Source organism: Hetaerina americana, unplaced genomic scaffold, assembly GCF_022747635.1.
Source record: "Hetaerina americana unplaced genomic scaffold, ioHetAmer1.1.p SCAF_5, whole genome shotgun sequence".
In the NCBI taxonomy this organism is placed as follows: domain Eukaryota; kingdom Metazoa; phylum Arthropoda; class Insecta; order Odonata; family Calopterygidae; genus Hetaerina; species Hetaerina americana.
In genome coordinates this window covers 65,303,999-65,325,707 of record NW_027287095.1, presented here as the reverse complement: position 1 = coordinate 65,325,707, position 21,709 = coordinate 65,303,999, and the positions used below count along the sequence as shown (strand labels likewise).

The 21,709-nt window shown below is 36.0% G+C and overlaps 1 protein-coding gene across 2 annotated transcripts; it reads right to left on the bottom strand.

The window, feature by feature from the left end:
- Positions 1-1,317: 1,317 nt before the first annotated feature.
- On the bottom strand, positions 1,318-21,621 carry LOC139694272 (serine/threonine-protein kinase haspin-like). 2 transcript variants are annotated; one of them, XM_071592734.1, is made up of 8 exons: positions 21,586-21,621; positions 20,275-20,683; positions 19,459-20,181; positions 18,295-18,471; positions 16,322-16,455; positions 14,645-14,778; positions 9,612-9,907; positions 1,318-2,014 (listed from the first exon to the last, which is right to left on the bottom strand). In XM_071592734.1, the coding sequence occupies exons 2-8, from the start codon at positions 20,613-20,615 to the stop codon at positions 1,804-1,806; spliced, it is 2,016 nt and encodes a 671-aa protein (XP_071448835.1). In that variant the 5' UTR covers positions 20,616-20,683; positions 21,586-21,621; the 3' UTR covers positions 1,318-1,803. The 2 variants fall into 2 exon arrangements, with proteins under 2 accessions (XP_071448835.1, XP_071448834.1); XM_071592733.1 differs by lacking the exon at positions 21,586-21,621 and having other exon boundaries at positions 20,275-20,891.
- Positions 21,622-21,709: the final 88 nt, after the last annotated feature.

Here is a 21,709-nt window from a genome sequence, read left to right as displayed (position 1 = left end):
AATGGTCACAAATATTGATAGTTGATAATGAATTTTTAAGTTAAGCATTATTGGGTCAATTATGAACAGGATGAGGCGTAGTGTTACCAAAGCTGAATGATTTTTCCAATAATATGAGGTCTTCACAATAAATACGCGAACTGGTACAATCTGGCGGCCATTATGCAGACTATAGCCCCACCCACTAGCGGCGCTAGTTGCCTGATACCAAATGAGCCGCCTGTGCTTAGCGGATCATTGAGCTGTACATATGGTGCCAGTTATGTTAGTTTCTGGTGTCCTAGTTTCCACTGTTTGTCAAAAATGGATATTGACAAAATCACGGAGCACCGAATCAACATCAAGTTTTTGGTAAAGTGTGATAAAAGTTAACAAGAAAAAACTGAAAGGTTGATGGCTGTTTACGGTGATAATACTCTGAAGAAAAAATCCATTTTCAAGTGGATTAAATCAAACCAAAAAATCAAGAAAAAGTCTATCAAAAATCTAAGTCATACTCCTGGTTTTCTTTGATGTCGACAGTGTTGTTCACCATGGATTTCTTCCTGAAGGGCAAACAGTAAATGCTGAGTTTTACCTCACAGTTCTCAAGCATTTGAAAGATCACTTGTGTTGTGTGCAATCAAATTTGACTCAAGGTGATGGATGGATCCTTCACCATGACAATGAGCATGCATGCACATTCAGCATTGATTGTTCACCAGTTTCTGGCAAAAAATTCAATCATCATCCGTGATCATCCTCCTTACTTGCCAGATCTCTCCTCTGGCTTTTTCCTATTTCCAAAATGCAAAAATGTGATGAGGGGACATCACTGGGAAGATGTGGACACAATAAAGCAAGAAACAATGAGAAAACTAAAAAGCCTAACTGCGAAGGACTTCCAAGGGTGCTTTAAACATTGAAAAATAGGATGGAATAAGTGCATAGCAACAAATGGAGAGTACTTGAAAGGGAAAAAATGGATGTAGACTAAATTTTGCAGAATAGTTTTTATGGCCTCAGTTCGCATATTTATTTTACAAACCTTGTATTACTGGGTACCCACATGCAGCATAGAAAAGGAAAAAGGTCCTGAAATTCTGACATGTGAATTTCACGCTCTTTTGGGCTTAGCATTATTATTAGACCATGAAAAAATGATCGATGAGCTCTACCCTACCAACCTTCAGTTTGATTAGTGTGGTTTTTATCTTTTTGGTGGTATCTTCCTAACTCTGGGGTTTTTCACTAATGATGCCTTATGGACTCCACTTTATACATCTTGGAGTTGGTGATATCCTATCTTTATAGGCTATACATTGAAGAAAAATAAATTAGTTCTATACACTCTAAACCAATAACTCTAAAAGCCAATTTTAAAAATTTGCATTTATCAATGATTTTATAAAATAAAATGATTTACAACTTTGTAACAAGTCAATAATTATTTACATATTCCACTCAAATTGTACTCGCAATAAAATGGCACTGAGATCATAACAATATTCACACATTCTCTGATTAAAAATAGAATTTTCACACTGAAAGAAATTCCACAGCTCACAGATACTTTGCAGTACATAGGTGCATGTATTCTGCAGGAAATTAGAGGTAGTCATAATCTTGCAAAATATATTATGTGAAATGTTTGCAAAATTATTTTGAATAGGCACATATTGAGCACCGTCATCAATATACACCAAACAAAAGTCTTATTGAGCTCATTAACATTTCACTTCACAGATGTAAGCCAAGATTTAGCTGGTCTCATATCCCTATTCAGGTACAGTTGAAGTGAATACACTGCATTTGTGTATTTGCTCAGATTGCAGGGTAATAATTCTGTACAGATACATAATGTAGTGCACTGGTGAATTCAAGAATATGAGATGAAATGTCCACTATTTTCTTCATGTACTTATGGTGTATTTGAGCCTTTTTATTTTTATATTTCACACCTTTGCACATCTGAAGAATTAGATAGTGGAGCCAGAGCACATTAGTGTATGGACTGAATTTCCCCCATACATTGCTGAAAAACATAATACATACAGGTATTAAAATGAAGTAGTTAAATTTTTCTAACGTATTAAAATTAAGTGATTAACTTTCAGTTAAGAAATCATTAAATGAACATCTTGAACCAGGGATCAAATGATCACTTTTACAGTTTTAAGAATTCAATTGAAACTTCTGACTTACAATTTGAAACTTTTGCAAATCGGAAAGTCTTGCCCATTGATTGCCATTCTCTTTTCTCATTCACTGGGGACTGAGACCAACAAAATGCACCCTTCACAAGACTACACTCAGGGGGAAAAATGAGAAATGTGAAGGAGAAAAATGAAAAGAACAGTTGAAGAAACCCAGATGGCAAGGTTTCTCCCCGAGTAAAGGTCTCCGATGATGAGATATATTCTGAGTTACCAAGGGATGAAGTTTTCATTAATTATGGTTATTAATAAATAGTCATGAATGAAAATGCATAAATATCCAGTTCCACAAAGTATGACTGCTGATATTATAGAAATATCCTCAGTATTATAGTAACATCCCCTTTTCATGCATGTGGTTGATATAATATACGTAATTCATAGAATTAATGCCACTACCTCCATTAATCAGAAGTAAAATTAATGAAGATAAGATTCATTGCTGCAATGCATGAGCTCTGATGCATTTTTTCATCGCTATGAACACCATGCTTCTGTGATCATGCCATCATTGTAATCTAAAAATGACTCACTCAGGAAGGTTGGTTCATTCTGATTGGTTGATCAAATTCTATCGGGGTGATCAATACAGAATTATAATTGAAAGATACAATGTTATCATATGAAAAAAATATAGAAATTGTGAATACCTCTTTAGAGTACCTCCTACCTAAGAAAACAATACATGATTAAATTTTATCCACAGCAAATAGAGGAATGGCATGGAGTACTTAAATTAAACAGCTAGATTCAACATTTCATATTAAGACCACCTTTAAATAACCAGCATTTCATGATCTCTCATGGCATACAGAATGACCTACTATCTTATGTATGTAAATTCATCACTTGTGAAATGAAATAGTAACAGTGAAAACACATATTGCTGTGTTAAGTGATAAAGCCACTGATAACAGCATGAAAGTTCATTTTTCAAGTGCTATTTTATCCTACAGATGATGAGAAAGTAGAAGATTTTCACAGTTTTGAACCATTGGCTCCAACCAGAGAGTGAGAAAATCAGTGACATGTCTGAGTTTTTTTATTCAGAAAATTAAGAATGCAATTACATTACTGTTGCCTGGCATTAAGTTTCCTGGGTTGCTTAAAGGGTTTGATTTTATTTTTTTTAAATACTGATAATCAGTTCTATGTTCCTTCATTCAGATATTTTTATTGAAAATAGCAATTTCTACTAGCAATTTCAGAAGTTAAGGACGGAATTTTATGCGTTTAGGGAGCATATAAAGGAGTTCTCCTCTCACAAGGGGGAAGACCAAGTCTAAAGACAACTGATTTCCTTAAAATTTGGTGGTTCAATTCCCCTTAACTCACTGATCGACCCTTTTGAACATAAATAGCCAATAGTTTATGGGATACATTTAAACATAGCAAAAATATGTACACATGACTACTAAGTCATATTATCCAGTTGAAGAAAAGCAAGCATATGACACAGCAGTAACATTTTCAGCTACCACTTCAAAGATTTCAGTTTCAAAGTTACCTTGAGTATATTTAAATTTTTATTAATCTTGTTGTTGAGCCTTACTATTATTGCTTGCAGTTTTTTCCAATTTGTTTCCATCTTTTAAATGACAATTTTGAGCCTTGTATCTTGTTTTTAAATTTTCAATTACTCTTTCTACATCTTATGTTTCTATTTTGCTGCTTTTAATATTCATTCTGGTATTTGCAAGAGTATGCACTTCAGCCATAAAAAATGGGAAACTCATAGAGGTAAACATATTCTTTTAGATTGCATGCAGATATGTCATGTGACAATTACCATGAAGTAGAATATTTCATTTCACACCTTCAAAATATAACTATTATGATGCTGCAACTGCAACATCACCAGCCAGATGGAAATGATTAAATCCAATCTTTGATCCATGCCCAGTAACCTGCATCAATATTCTAACCAATACTTTACTGTGTCTGGTTTCCTTCATGATTTTCACAGACTATGGAATGTTTGCAACATAAAGCTCGTAATTGGCAATGTGGTAAAAAGCAAATATAGCTCTGAGGAGCAGTTTTACCGATTGCTCCCTGTCAGAAAAACCTATTTTTTTCATTACTATTAAGGTATGCACAATCCTAATTAATGCTAGGATGAAATTAAAATGCAGACTTGGTAGCAAAAATCAATTGAATAAAAATGCACAAAAAAGAATGATATAAAGCCAAAACTTGACTGTACCGCAGATGGAAAAATTAGAAGAACTTTATAACAGAAAATAATAAAGAATCAAAATGAAATGAATAAAAATTGTATTGTTTACAAAGCTGAAAACCTTCATCATGGTTTAGGAACACTGGTGACCTCAGGGCCAATACCCATGAATTCTGCAACAGCAGCGAATAGACACTTTTAAACATTTTAAAAAACTTGTCATATTAATTATAGGCAGGGTACGCCTAAAAGGAGATATTTTATATTCTGAGAGTTAAGGGGGATGCCATGGTTCAGTGAAATTGGTCCACCATGGATCTGGTTCTCCCCTTGCCAGAAACCAACTCCAGGAACATGAATCGGAGTAGATCTCTACTCCGATTCATGTTCCTGACAAACCCAAAGAGAGGGTGAAAGAAAATCCTATAAGAATTTCTTTAGAGAAACTAAGAATTTTATAAGAAAGAAATCTCCAACAAATACAGAGATGATCCAAAACTATTTTATGACATTTTAGATAAAAACTTTTTAACAATTTGAAATATCTTTCCCTTAATGACCATTTTTATACTTTAAAGAAAGGCTGAGTGCTTTTTAGACATACTGTTTCATAAGTGAACTTTTGGCTGTCTAATCTGATACTGATAGGAATAATATTGGTTTAGGATTTTAACCACTGTTCCTCAAAGATATGTGTTGTTTTCCCTGGAACTAATAAACTTTCAAAATTACTTCTGAAGCCTCTAGTCACGGAAGACTATCTTCAAGTTATGGAGTATCACAAATTCACAGCTAGAAAACATTCAATATTCATGCCACAAAAGGATGTCATCACTGATAAGAAAAAAGTAGCAGAGGAACAAATTGTTTTACAAGTAGTAAAACCAGATATGACTAGTTCTTATAATATCCTCAAAAACTTTATTTAAGTTGTTTATCGCATTTAAACCTATTTTATGAACAATATCAGCCATTTATGGAAGCTAAAAATGGAAGATGTGGAGCTATTGGCTGTTAAAGTAATAATCTCAAGAAAGAAGATCCTAAGGCCAATAAAAATAATTAAGAAGAAACTCCTATACCGGTATTTCGGTCACACAGGTGACCATCAACGGGGAGAAAATCAAATAGGGCACTTGAACTAAGAAGAGGAATGTGCACAGGCACCGTCCAAAGTCAAGTGGGTGTTCAGGTCGGGGGGTGAGGTATATATACCTGGAGGGGCAAGGGGGGAGGGGTTAAGTGATGGTCCGTAGGTGGGGGGGAGTTTGTTGAGGTCACGTGGGAAGGAGTGGGGGAAGAGTGGCGGATATTAGGAGGGGGCTGTCTGTTTCTGAAATGACTAACAAAATTAAAAAGTGAACTGTTGATGATGCCTGGTTCATTGTTCATAAGTTTATTCTTGTTTAAGTGTATGTGTAAGCTCTCACAGGCATCGAGTTTATAGTGTTGTATCGGTTTTAATAATGTTAAGTCGTTGGGAGTGATAGAGTGTTCCGTTTCAAAAATGTGTTTGGCGACCGCTGATCTATCGAAACGTCCGTTCTTAAAGTGTCCTATGTGTTCCTTGAATCTGATTTTGGGATTACGTTTGGTCTGTCCAATGTAGGAGAGTTGGCAGTGTGAGCAAGTAATTTCGTAAATACCTGATTTGTCTAACTGTGGTGTTATGTCTTTCGGGTTCCCTAAACACGTAAGAAGAGTGTTACGGTTCGCGTAAGTGACATTGGTACCAATTTGTTTAAAGACCTTATCAAGGCCTCGGGTTAATGTGGGGAAGAAAGGTAATGCGATAAATTTATTATTGTTGTCTTTCCGTTGTGGTAGAAGTGTAGTATGTTTATTGGCAAGTTTTCTTTTTTTGTTTCTAACTAATTTGTCTATAATTTGGGGTGTGTATCCGTTGTTAATGGCTATTTGTTTGATGTTTTCCAACTCTTTGAAATAGCGTTGTTTGTTGAGTGGTGTCGTCAGTAGTCTGTGTATGAGAAAATTAAAAGCTGCCATTTTTTGTTGCAAGGGGTGGTGTGAATCTGCTTTGATGTAGTTGTCGGTGTGGGTCTTTTTTCTAAAAATGTCAAACTCTAAGCCCTCATGGTTTTTAATTACTAGTATGTCCAAGAAAGGCAGTGAGTTATGTTGTTCGACTTCAAAGGTGAATTTTATGGAATTGTGTTTTTTGTTCAGCCGGTCCAAAAAGTCATTTATGTCACACTTGCTGGTGTCAAAAATGGCAAAAATGTCGTCTACGTATCTAAGCCAAATGTTGGGGAAATAGTCAAACGTGTGTTTACAGTCTTTTTCAAAGTAATGTAGGAAGATGTTAGCGACAAAGCAGGAAAGAGGATTTCCCATAGCTGTACCTTGCGTTTGTTTGTAAAATTTTTGGTTGAATTGAAAGTATGTTATGTCCATGCAAGTTTTAGTAAGAGTAACGTATTCTTTAATTTCAATGGGTGTTATGTCTTTTGTGTGTAGCCAATCTGCGATGTTTTCAAGGGCAATATCAATGGGTACGCTCGGGAAGAGTTGTTCCACGTCAAAAGAGACAAGAATCTCATGGGGCTGGATGCGTAGGTGTTTTATGGTGTCGATGAAATTTTTGCTATTCTTGACTCCGAAGGTTTCTTCGGACCCTAATTGTTTGTACTGTTTGGTGAGCCATTTAGCCAATTTGTAGGTGGGGGAATTCAAAGCTGAAATGATAGGTCTCATTTTCTTACCGGCTTTGTGTATTTTGGGTAAAGTGTAGAGTTTAGGCACCATAGGGTTTTCCGTTTTTAAGGTGAAACGTAATTTTTTGTCAATGATTGTAGTACAGTGATTGAGTGCGGTTTTTGTGTCTGTAATCATTTTATTGAGTGGGTTCTTATGTATTTTAATGTATGGGCCTTCTGCGATTGTGTTTTCGGTGCGTTCAATGTAATCAGCTTTGTCGAGTATAACTGTGGTGTTACCTTTGTCAGCCTTAATGTAATAACAGTCTTTATTTCTAAGTTCCTTTATGAGTGCGCGTTCTAACGGGTCGCTATGCGGTCTAGTGTTAAGTTTGGTGCTGTTGCGTTCCAACTGTAATTGGCAGGCATGTCTTACGAATTGTTTCTCGGATTCTTTAAGGTGTTTAATGTGCGATTCTATGTCCACAACTAAATCTTCGGTGGGGGGATATTTGTATGGGAGGCAATGTTTTAGGCCTTTGTTCAAAATGTTGTTTTCTTCATCAGTGAAATGTTTGGAGGAAAGGTTTAAGATGAAATTTCTTACGGGATTAGGTTTACTTTCAGGAAAAGGACTATTTTTGTGAATAGCTTGGAATTTGCGGTCTAAAGTTTTAAGTTTTTTATGCAGTCTGTGTTGGCTTACTGTGTCCATGTTTAGAAGTCTTTCGTTAAATGTCTGTAGTTGTATGAAATTTAAGTGTTTCGTGATCTTCAGGTGTAGATTATAAGTCTGAGTTTCGGTGTGTGCAAGTTTAGCGTATTTTCCCTTTTCGGGAAGAGAGTTCTCTTTTGACGTGGAACAACTCTTCCCGAGCGTACCCATTGATATTGCCCTTGAAAACATCGCAGATTGGCTACACACAAAAGACATAACACCCATTGAAATTAAAGAATACGTTACTCTTACTAAAACTTGCATGGACATAACATACTTTCAATTCAACCAAAAATTTTACAAACAAACGCAAGGTACAGCTATGGGAAATCCTCTTTCCTGCTTTGTCGCTAACATCTTCCTACATTACTTTGAAAAAGACTGTAAACACACGTTTGACTATTTCCCCAACATTTGGCTTAGATACGTAGACGACATTTTTGCCATTTTTGACACCAGCAAGTGTGACATAAATGACTTTTTGGACCGGCTGAACAAAAAACACAATTCCATAAAATTCACCTTTGAAGTCGAACAACATAACTCACTGCCTTTCTTGGACATACTAGTAATTAAAAACCATGAGGGCTTAGAGTTTGACATTTTTAGAAAAAAGACCCACACCGACAACTACATCAAAGCAGATTCACACCACCCCTTGCAACAAAAAATGGCAGCTTTTAATTTTCTCATACACAGACTACTGACGACACCACTCAACAAACAACGCTATTTCAAAGAGTTGGAAAACATCAAACAAATAGCCATTAACAACGGATACACACCCCAAATTATAGACAAATTAGTTAGAAACAAAAAAAGAAAACTTGCCAATAAACATACTACACTTCTACCACAACGGAAAGACAACAATAATAAATTTATCGCATTACCTTTCTTCCCCACATTAACCCGAGGCCTTGATAAGGTCTTTAAACAAATTGGTACCAATGTCACTTACGCGAACCGTAACACTCTTCTTACGTGTTTAGGGAACCCGAAAGACATAACACCACAGTTAGACAAATCAGGTATTTACGAAATTACTTGCTCACACTGCCAACTCTCCTACATTGGACAGACCAAACGTAATCCCAAAATCAGATTCAAGGAACACATAGGACACTTTAAGAACGGACGTTTCGATAGATCAGCGGTCGCCAAACACATTTTTGAAACGGAACACTCTATCACTCCCAACGACTTAACATTATTAAAACCGATACAACACTATAAACTCGATGCCTGTGAGAGCTTACACATACACTTAAACAAGAATAAACTTATGAACAATGAACCAGGCATCATCAACAGTTCACTTTTTAATTTTGTTAGTCATTTCAGAAACAGACAGCCCCCTCCTAATATCCGCCACTCTTCCCCCACTCCTTCCCACGTGACCTCAACAAACTCCCCCCCACCTACGGACCATCACTTAACCCCTCCCCCCTTGCCCCTCCAGGTATATATACCTCACCCCCCGACCTGAACACCCACTTGACTTTGGACGGTGCCTGTGCACATTCCTCTTCTTAGTTCAAGTGCCCTATTTGATTTTCTCCCCGTTGATGGTCACCTGTGTGACCGAAATACCGGTATAGGAGTTTCTTCTTAATTATTTTCATTGGCCTTAGGATCTTCTTTCTTGAGATTATTAATTTATGGAAGCTGATAGCATAGGAGGAGCAATTGATTTAACATTGCTATATATTACAAGCATGCCTCAAGTTGAGATGGGTGAATTTGGCTGAAGGTTGGACCCAATCCCTTGGTCTCCAAGTCATACTACAACACTGTGTACTCCCATGTTCTGTAGTTTCATTTTGCAACAAAATTTAAAAATATCATTGGTTAATACTCACTTTGTATGTTCTCTCATGAGTCGATATATCTCAAACTGATACTCTCCAGTTGACTCAAATATTTCGGGGCTATCAGCGAGATCAGCATAATGAAAACGGCCATCAATGGTAGCACGTGACAGGGTGAAATCCACAATTTTCGCCACCACACCTCTGGTGTTCAAAGTTATCCTTTCTCCATCCAGCACGTAGTTTACCTCTTGAGCAGGAGTCTTGAAAACCATTATGTTTCCCCAATGAAGATCACGATGCTCAAATTCTAATTCAATTTCTGCCACTGCAAGGGCATATGCAACCTTGAGGATGGGATTTAATCATATATAACCCAAAAAAGCCAAAAACAAAGAATAAAATCAAATTATTACCTGCAAGTTACTTCTTAAAGATCAACTTTCCATGATAATGATTGATGCCAGTAGGGTGCCAACTCAAAATTAAGAACATTAGTGATTTTCGGTTAAAATAGTCCAGTTTTTCTTAAGGATCAATAGGAATATTTCTATTTGGTATTAGCGTATTTCACCCAAGGGAAAGTCAAGTCTTGGGCTCTGATCTTAGTAGATATTTTATTGAGATGAATAATAAAAATACAATATTAAAAACTTTTTAAGCATAATTTTTTGCCAAAGAGAAAAATAGCAAGTTAGCATTTGAAAAAGTCTCGAATTTTAAGAGTAAAACACCCATGGAAATTAACTATCCAGTACTTCAGGGCACAAAAGGAATTCTCAAAATTACAGAAACTATAATAAAACTACAATGCTATTCAAGTGTCTGACTGTTAACCATGCTAAAAGTGTGATAGTGTTTAAGGCATGATTTCACAATATTTCGAAAACTTGTACAACACCACAAAATTATTTGGTGCCTCTTCAAATTTAAAATGCTCTAGATTATTACTAAATGAAAACCCTGCAATTTAAAAACACTTTTGATTTTAATCCTACATTTCAATTATAGAAAAGGGAAATAAACAGCAGACACAAAGGGAGGTTTACATAATGCACCAAAACAGTTTACCATGTGTACTTAAAATTTCCAAAGTTTAGGTAAAGCACAACTAAATAATCTATTCCAAGAGCATGCTCAGGAGAAAAATTTTATTTCAATGCAATATATATTTACCCTTCCCATTATGGCTATGCTCCCTGAAGGAAGGTTTAAAACGATAGATTTTTCAAATTTTGCCTTTCTACTGAAGAGATGCATGATGATAATGCATTCATACTTCTATTGAATCAGATTTCTTCACAGATAACACAAGGACGTTGTCTTCCTTTTTGCCATAGTTACAACCTCTTGCCTTTTGTGATCTTGGATGGTCATGATTATGTCCTGGCCTATATTAGTACACCCTATGTCATCTTTATCTTGCCCCTGTTCAGGGACTCTGTTGGCTTTGTTTGCAACACTTACCTTGCAGAAATCAATGGCACCTAATCTAACTTCAAATCCAAGTAGACACAACTTACAATAGAGTGAATAATGGCATTAAGGATTGTAATTTTGTTTTCCCCTTCATTTAAAACCAGGTTGGTTCATTATTCACCTACTGAATTTAACTTCTGATTTAACAGCAATATCTATTCCATTGTCTTAGCGACCTCCTCATTATGAGAGAAATTAAAATATATTTCTTGATGGAAATAATCAGCTTGAAGATGCCGTGCGACTTCTTTTTTTTTCTTTGTTGATGACCCCAGAAAGTTTCATTTGTCTCAAAGCCTTTGATAATTTTAAATTCCCTCATTGACGATGCAGAAGAATGGATATGTAGAGGAGTAGGATATGATGTAGGATATGATTGGGTGGACTGTTACCGAGCAAGTTTGTTAGCATTCTAGTCATAATCTGTAAGAATAGTTTTTTGAACCAACAGACTCTGTAGTAAATTTTATATATAACTGCAAAACAATCATTACAAGATAAGCAAAAAGGAATGAAAAACAAAGTCTGTGCTTGCCTAGTGTATATCACGCAGGGGAAATGAAAGAGAAAAGGATGGGGCTGCAGGCAGTCATTTAGAACACATTGCAGATTCACCAACACTGGAAAAGATGAGCATTACAAGCAATTTGTGGTTCTTTAGCAGTATATATTATTACTGCTTATATAGGAAACTTCTGGGAACCAAGAAAAATGTCTTATGCAGGATAGAATTTAAGTAGAAGCATTTTATTAAGTTTCATTGTACATGCATACATCCATCCTAACAGTTTACCATAAACTTGTCTACTTGTAGGCCAGCATGCAAACAATAGGCTTACAAACAGACTTGGACAACATCATATCAGGCACTACAAAGAAAGTATTTCGTATGAAAAAATCAAAGAAGTGCTCTTAATCTTTTTAAAAAAATTTGTTGTCTCAGGCGTAACTTTGTGGAATTTGCAGAACATATTGAAATGTAATGAAATAATTGACTTTGAAATTCCACACACTTTTTTATTTAAAAACACGACCCAGGTTTCGACGTTGAACGTCATCATCAGGTGGTCCTCATAGAAGCACGCTGGCTATATATACCTTCTGATCATAGGAGGGGGGGTTGGTCAGAGAGGGAGGTTGGAGGGGTAAAAAGGTTACAATGTAGCTGGGAAGAAAAGAGAATTACATTTTTGATTTAGAGGAGTGGTAGGTCTAGGAGTGGGGAGTGGGAGGGATACAAAATTTCGTTGGCAAGATCATCTTTCCAACGGACACATTTCAAAATTTCTGCTTTTTCGGGCTACCTAAAGTTCACAAAAATGGGATTCTGATCAGACCTGTAGTATCAAATATGTCAGCTCCCAACCACATACCAGCGGAAAAGGCTTAATGTACTCTTCAGGGAGGTTTCCAATTTTTCCACCGAATATGGTGTAGTGAATTCCGTGGACCTTGTCAACAAACTTATGAAAAAGGTCATCCCGAAAAAGTGCATGCTTGTTTCCTTTGATGTACGCAACCTTTTTACCCACGTGCTACCCATGGAAGCGGTGAACCTTGCCGAAGACATCCTCATCCAGAAATCCATCCCAGTGCCAGTTATAAGTGAACTTTGTGTATTACTTAAGACGTGTGTTTCCCAAAATTATTTCATTTTTAATGGTACATATTTCCAACAACCCAATGGTTTAGCCATGGACTCGCCCTTGTCCCCACTCCCGGCCGATATTTATAAGGACAATTTTGAAAAAGTTTTGTTCTCCTCAGCTCACCCTCTCATTAATAATGTATTTTGTTGGCTAAGATATGTAGACGATGTCTTCTGTGTGTGGACAGGTTCTGATAGGCAACTAGATCAGTTTCTAGCACATCTAAATTCTATCAATTCTAATGTACAATTCACGTGTGAAAAAGAGGAAAAAGGTTCCCTGAATTTCCTCGACCTATTCATTTCTAAAGACAAAGACGGGTTACAGCATTCCATTTTTAGGAAAGAAATGTATACAGACCAATTAATTAATTCCTCTTCAAGGCATTGCTTGACCCAAAAGCTTTCGGCATTTCATGCAATGATCCACCGTTTAACCGCTATCCCTATGTCAAAATTCAATGTAAATAAGGAACTTAATGTAATTAAAACGTTAGCAGTAAACAATGGTTATTCAGAAGATCTAATAAATAAACTTTAACGGAATAAACTTACAAAAATAGCCTTAAGCCACATTTACAACCCCGAACATTTAAAAGATCCCACTGCCAAATGGTGGAGAATACTATATCTTGGGACTATTTCTCAAAAAGTAATTAAAAGTTTTCCTAAAGAAAAAATTAAATGTGCCTTTTACGGTGGTTCATGCCTTAAGAACCTGATCTCTCACACTAAAGACAAAGTACCCAAAAACGAGAGGAGTGGAGTGTATGAGTTAAAGTGCTCAGATTGTAGCACAAAGTATATTGGGCAAACAGGACAGAAATTTAAAGAAAGGATTAAAGAACACCAAACATGTGTAAAAAATAAGAACATAACATCCCTCTTTGCAAAGCACCTCATCGAAAGTGACCTCAAAAGTGACTTTGTGACAAAAATTATTCATTTTGAAGAAAAAGGTCAAAGGCTCGATGCTTTGGAGCAGTTAGAAATTTTGAAATGTGTCCGTTGGAAAGATGATCTTGCCAACGAAATTTTGTATCCCTCCCACTCCCCACTCCTAGACCTACCACTCCTCTAAATCAAAAATGTAATTCTCTTTTCTTCCCAGCTACATTGTAACCTTTATACCCCTCCAACCTCCCTCTCTGACCAACCCCCCCTTCCTATGATCAGAAGGTATACATAGCCAGTGTGCTTCTATGAGGACCACCTGATGATGACGTTCAACGTCGAAACCTGGGTCATGTTTTTAAATAAAAAAGTGTGTGGAATTACGAAGTCAATTATTTCATTACATTTCAATAAGCTCATAATCTTGTTTCTATAATATTAATCAGTTCAACCTGCTTATGAGATCAAAGTTGACATCACATTAAAAAATATTTATCTAACTGGACAACTATTTCATGAGGTTGATTTAGGTTGTACCTTCATCCTAATATAAATGATGCTCCAAAATATAGTGAAAACTTATTATGGGGCAATCTGCTGAGATATTTCAGCAAAGGAATTGAACATGTCAGTCTGAGCTGAACATCACAACATGCTTGGTGCATGCCCAGTGAGAGCCTGTAAGCTTCAGCATGGAATGAAAGTTGGTGGGAGGAAAGAATGAGTGCAAGGGTTTCTTCAATACATATTTCTAATGAGTCTGTCACCCAAATTCACTCACATGTGCAGGGAGGAAAGATGCAAGTTGCTTGCTACTCTTTACTGTATAAACTTTCTCTTCGTTTTCCATAGAGAACACACACTACTTCTAAGACTGAAGAAAGTGACTATTTTCCAAGTGTATTTTTTTATTTTATGAAGAGAATATTCAAGCTTGGATGGCCACCCATTGGCCAGAGAGCCAAATTAAACTAATTCTAATTGCCTTAATTCCACAAGAGTATACAAAAATAATATCTCATGAAATGATAAAAGAAAATTTATACATTGGAAACAACTTTACCTGAGTAAACACAGAAAGAGCTTGTGGGGCCGATGAAAAAACGAAGTCTTCCAATGCAACTCCTGCATATTCCAATTCCGTGATTAGCATGAGTTGATTATCTGGGAACACAGAAGGGCAGTCATTCTCTGAGCCTGGAATAATATAATTAAACATACATCAACACTGACAAACTACTCCACAAGTCTAATGTGTATTCAGAATAATTCAGATAGTTCCCATATTACTAATATCTGAATTTTGTCTATATAACCTAAAAAGAAAATTTAACTCCTGTAAATTAATAAGATTAACTATATCATCATGATTTTGTTGCATTTACGTCAAGTACTTTGCAACACATATTGAGACATAACAAGAAAGTAATACTGAAAGCCATGATCAAAACTATAAGAACAGTAAGTATGAAAAGGACAAGGACACAATTGATTATGATGATTATATACTAATTTTCAGGGATTCATATGATTTTTATAATTTCGTGACCAATTTTAACAATAAAATGAATTATTTAAGAGATAAGAAGCCGTTCAGGAATGGCCTTTCAAGTTCTTAAGATTTAGTTGAAGCAGTACTCGAGATATTCCTTGGCACAATGCATCTTTTCAAATATTACTAATTTTTCTAATTATATGTATAAAATATAACATTATTCAACTTGAAAATAATTAATGGACTGGTGAACTAACCCTTCAAACTACAAATCCATTTAGCAGCAAACAGGGTATGACACAGATGTGCTGTTTGCTTCATTTTGTCAGTCATGAAATATTAAGGATGCTATATAATCATTATTTATAAATTCCAGCCTTCTAACGTTTGGAGGAATATCTCTGTCTTTTCCCTTAAGACTCTGCCATGAAGAGAAGACTTCTGCCCTCTTTATCAGCTGTGTAAACCATAGAAACAGTACCTATATGTACTCTTACTGTCATCCCTATCAGATAGTATTTGAATTTCATTCTGATGCCCCTCAAGATATTAAAGTATTTCAAGAAGATCTTGAAGAATCTCAAGATATTACACCTAATGCGAGTATGAGGAAGTGCAACCAGGTTTGCATTAAACTAATTTTACAATAAAGGATATTGAGGCCACCACCCTCATACAGTGTATCTTTTTGTTGACAAAAAAACAAATGAAACCTAGTCCAAGAATACACATGATACTTTATTTTAGTACATGATATAATAAAAATTTCCGCTCAAAGGAAAATTAGCTTTATTTTCATGCGGATAATTCTACCAGCATTTAACATCCCATTAGCGAATTTCATAGAGGGTCATGGTTGAGGAAGAGTAACACCAAAGATGTTACACCAAAGACACTAAGGAAAAGACTAGCTGTACTAGAAGTTGGAAGGTCAAGCTAGTTCTTCCGCTCAGTATCATCTTCCGACCATGCACACACATTCAACCTTAATTCATCACTACCCACCTCCATTCTCTTCTGATTTTACCCTTAAACCGATCCCTTATTCCATACATTACCCAAATTCACTCAACCCTCTCTTGTTCCGTCTTATATTTTTTAACGATAGACAAGATATTTAAACTAGAAATATAATGTTTTAGAATATAATAGATACTAGACATTCCCATTAAATAATTGATGTAGGTCTAAGAGACATAATGGAAAATATATTAAGATTAAATAGTAATACCAAAAAAATTATACCTTTTTTATCGTCATATTTCTGCCAACAGTCAAGTAGCACCTTAGGAAATGGGCAGCGCACGCACTTGAAGTCAAGAGCCTTGACAAAACCTTCAGTCATTGATTTCTCTCCTTTTCTCAAATCACTAAGTGAGCTGTAGAATAATTAACAAATATATTTGTTGTAAAAACTTCTACATTATCAAATGTCACATTATTCTAAACTTATTTTAGTTGCACATATATTATTCAGTAAAGCCCCTTTACCTTATGAGGAATTCATTTCATATTTTTCCCGGATAATAAAACTGACTACACTGACTCCAATTAATCAATAAAACACAATAGAAAACCAGCATTGATTAGTCTTGACAATATCACAAGCCAATCTGGAATTTTCTAATAGTCTATGGAATTTTCTCGAGAGGTCCTATCAAAAGTTGATGGGAATGCTTGTTAAGTCTTGCTATATTCTGCCAAAGATATGTTTATGCTAATGCCCTTATTTTTTATTTTAAAATTAAAATTGTCATAATTTTCATTGTCATTAATTAGCTGTTACACATTATTATAATGCCTGAATATTTGAGTTGTTCAGTTGCCAACATTATTTTACATAGAATATTCTTGGGTCGCAGTAGTCCAGTGGGTAGAGCGTTGGACTGCTGACCGGAGGGTCCTGGGTTCGATTCGCGGGCAAGGCAATCTGGGCACTTGCAGCTCCACCCAAGCTGTGTGATTTTTCTGGTACCAGATCTTCCTGGGAAGCCATAACAGGCACAGGGAAAGGAACTGGCCCCCCTACCCTGATTTGTGAATTTCACACGCCGTCGGGCTTAGTACTGGGTGAACTCTACCATCACCTACTAAACTGACCTTCGGGTTAATTACTGTGTTTATGGTTTTTTTTTATTCTAGAAGAATTATCGCAAGTTTATACAGAAAAATAAGAAGTAAAATCTGCTGGATTGCTGAATTCCACCAGGTACTAAGCCCTGAAGTGTGAGAAATGAATACATCAGGATATGGCACAGTCTCTACAGGATAATGCTCCAGGAAGACCTGGAACCCAAAATATCACATATTTTGGGTGAAATCCACAAACATCATCCCTTTTTGTTTTCATGTGCAAGGCTCCAATGATGGATGGATCCAAATCCCTTTACCTATTGGTCTACAATGACTCAAGAATACAATGAATACAAGTAAAAAAATCTAAGATTCCAATTTTGGTTTTATAATGAGAGAAAAAATGGCCACATTAACATTTAGGAATTCCCAGTAGTAGTAGTTTTTAGGGGAGGCGACCGACAGCTAAGGTCATTTGCGCCATAGGGGATGGACAGGAAAGGATGAAGGGTGGAGAGAAACCCGGCGTCGGCATTAGCCTACTCTTTACGAAAGGCGCCAAGGGGTCCGCAGCTTAACGTCCCATCCGACGGACGCCGTACTCACTCAAAGTGCCCTCCACAAAGCACCTCAAGTAGGGATCGAGATACCTCTGAAAAATATTCAACACCGCCGGGATTTGAACCCGCGCCCTCAGGGTGGGAAGCCAGTACGTTAGCCCCCGCACCATCTCGATCCCCCTTAGGAATTCCCATTACGCCACTTCTATCTGATCATTAAATGCCATGGAACCTAGTTAAGCTCCACACTTACTCTTCACATGAATCAACTAAGATACTATAAAGACTTTGATAGGTACCTGCATATTACATAAAGTCTTTGATTTAATAGGACTACTAAGCTATAGCAGAAAAAAAGAGACTCACTCTAAAGTCAAAAGTTTCCATCCTCAAACCATTACTAAATGCCTTAGTATGAGTATGTTGACAACATAAATTTACCGAAGTCTACATTCTAACATACAAAATGGAAAACACATTACGTACTTCCCACATTTTATCACTGACCATAAGTCCCAAGTAAGAAATATTAATCAAATCAGAGTGCTAAACTTTATAAATATCATACAAAGCAGCAATACACACCTGGTTATTAAGATTTCCGACAAGATATCAGCACTTTTTTTCTGCTCCTCACCATTGAAAATCAAATCTCCTTCAAATGGCTGGACTTTCCAAACACTGCGCGTTCCTTGGATACTTAAACATCCAAACACTTCAGAGAAGACACCCTCTCCAATTTTCTCCAATACAGCTGGTGACCTGAACAAAAAAAAGAACAAATGATCTTCAATAAAAGTCAGATTTCTCAGCAGAGTTGGGTTTAATATCTGGTTGACAAAGCAGATACCATTATTGAAGACATTACTACCAAGATTGTTTTTCCTATTTGGGATGGGTGTTGCACAACTTGTAGAGATAAAGAAAACGAGGAAGGAAATGGGAATTCTTTTTAATTCTCATTTATTTATTATATTCTAATTAATTTATTCATTTTTTATCTTGTGTTTACCAAGTTGGTGGCTCACTGATCTCTGGAATCATGTATGACCATGGTGGGAACACTATGTTTATCATCTGACTTAGGGGAATGAAGGACCAAAGAGTACACAACAGAAACCTTCAGTGGATGTGCCAAAGCTATTGACCTAAAGAGGGTCACCAGGCATAATTAGGCATCACCCTTACTCTACTTTAGTTAAAATTGTTAGAAGGGGATTGGCATTCTTTCAATTATATAATATAACGAATTATTTCTATTAGGCATTTGGATTCAATAAAATGCTTTCCAGGTGATATTAGAGTCTAATACAACTGAAAATACTCCCTCATTTGAAACAAGGTTCTCCACGCAAGAAGTTTTCACTCAATAAACCCATTAGATCACCTATATGACTTGTAATACTATGTAACAGTTTAAAATTGTCACACATCCACATAGTGGTAATTACACATGACTAATTATTATACTAACACTCCTCGCAATAAAAATAATGAAATAAACTACACCAGAAAAATTAGAAAATGGTATCCTAAATCTCTAATTAATATCAATTATGCAAGTAATATTATAATAGCCAATTTCCTAAAAAGGAGAATTAGGTGCACAGTTCTGTTACTCTCATGTGACATATCAGTATTACACAGATCGAGTACAATGGACTTCATTATTCTTTGGAACAGTTTCTATTACCACTATAAATATTTATGACCAGGCACAAATATCATAACATACAACATGTCACATACCTCTCAGTTATATACGATGAGAAATCTATATCACTCAGTTGTCTGCATACTTGAAGAACTACCTCTTTTGCAGTACCAAGGAAAGAATCAATTGGTGCAATAGAGGAAGATTGTGACTTTTCATCACACTTAGATTTTATATTACCCACTTCACATCGAGATTCAGGAGAAAGTGAAGTGCACCTACTATTTACCAACAACATGTCTTTAAAGGATCCAGATCCAATGCTACTACCCCCTGATTTAATAAAGGACTTTTCTTCTTGGCTCTTGGAAGAAAAGTTTGTCCTACCCAATGGAGTACTGGTGAATAATATAGCTTGTCTTTTCTTTTTAAATGCTTTACCCCATACCCTGGAGATTAAGCATGGTGGTGTGGGTGTTCCCTCTATAAAATCTGGAGACAAGCATATCAAATCTCTTTCACGTACATCCAAAGAACTGAACCCTAAAAAGCCCGTTTCAGGACTCAAGCTTGGGATATCTGCCACAATTCTTTTCCTTATGGTGACAGTTTCCGGCACCTTAGTAACAGGCAATTTCGGTGTGACTGGCAAGCTAGTCTTTCGAGAAGAACTAACCGAAGATGAGTTCCGACTGACCGACGTCTTTATACTTGAATTTGATACACATCCTGAGGAACTGTTGACAGATTTCACCTCTTTAAATGGATAGGGTGATTCATAATTGTCCAGTCCGACAAATTTGAGTCCCATGTCTTTCCTATAGAAAATACACAATATTAATAGCAACATAAAATAATAAAGAGGCGGGATGATACACTCTCCATTCTAATTGCTAGAAGAAATTACCCACCTGACAGTTTTAGCAATTTTAGAAAAAGGAGACTCTTCGAATGGAAGCGAATCATTGAAAATTGAGTTGTTGAGAGATTTACGCTGTATTATCTTATGGGAACCATGCTTGACACCCTTAGGTAAAGCCAAGACAGAGCACCGCTTTCTACGCTTTCTATTGCTGGAATTTAGTTTGGTCTTTTTCAGATCTCGTTTTGCTGCAGAGTTAGCTATGTTACTTTCATTTAGCAAATGACTATTAGACAAATCGAATTCAATGGGGTTCAATCTCTTCGGAAGCACAAATTTCCTTTTCACTTGTCTCGCATAGGACTTAACGGCTGGCTTATTTAGGAACATTTTTCAAATTTATAGTCACTCAGTTCACGAATAAACACACTATTTCACCAGACACTTCTCATAAATTACTGAAAAAGCAACATTGTGAAATTTTAAAGATAATATCGAGTATTTAGAACGCCTTTATGTACATGAAAATCCATCAAAAAAGGCACCCAGACTTCTTCACAAAACCACTAAATCCGGCTATTTACCGGTTGTCCCGCTCCAGCATCTGCGAAACCGTTAGTGTTCTGTTTACAAAATTGCCAACTTTGTTAGTTTGGCAGCAAGTGGATCACAATAGAGCCATAGCCACATGAAAAATATTCGAGATTAGAAATTATGACCTAAATCTCAACCCGATTATACGGACGTGAAAGCGTAATTTTGAAGAATGGTGGCAAAAGAGGAAGTGAACATATATGATTGAAATTAGCGTTGCATTGCTACTCCCTCGGTAATTTCATAATTAATTATATGTTTCGCATGAGATGGATATTTTATGTCTGACAAAATTTTGCTGAACTGATATTTCCATTGCAATAAATGCTGTGTATTCGTTGGGAGTATATAAATATTAATTTTTACTAGACGTTAGATGCACTTCTGCATACGAGTGCTTCAATGAAATTATTTCATGTGTAAATTTAGTATCCAAAAATTTTGTTTGGGGTTTATTTAAAATTTTCCTATTTTTCTTTGCTTCAAGAACATTCTGTTTTCTGAAAGCCATTAATTAAAGAAAAAAGAACCACGGATCATATGTACAGTTAAATTAATGTATGTCACATGAAATTCTTTAACTCCGGGAATCATAATGTGTAGTTATTCATTAAGTATTAAGTCAAATCAACCAAATTGCCATTCTAATGAAAAATAATATACTATTCTTGGATTAAACAGTAGCGTATACTGTGATTTAACTTAAATAGAGCTAAAGTGGTAAGTGGCAATAAATTTGATTGAATCTAACACATTACATGAATACCTTGAATGATGTTAACAATTTGGATTTTGAAGCTACATTCTTTATTTCTCAACGGTGACTTTCATGGAATCTATATATTTAAGATAATGCGCTTTCGCCTAGAGATGCGCATTTTGCATGCATA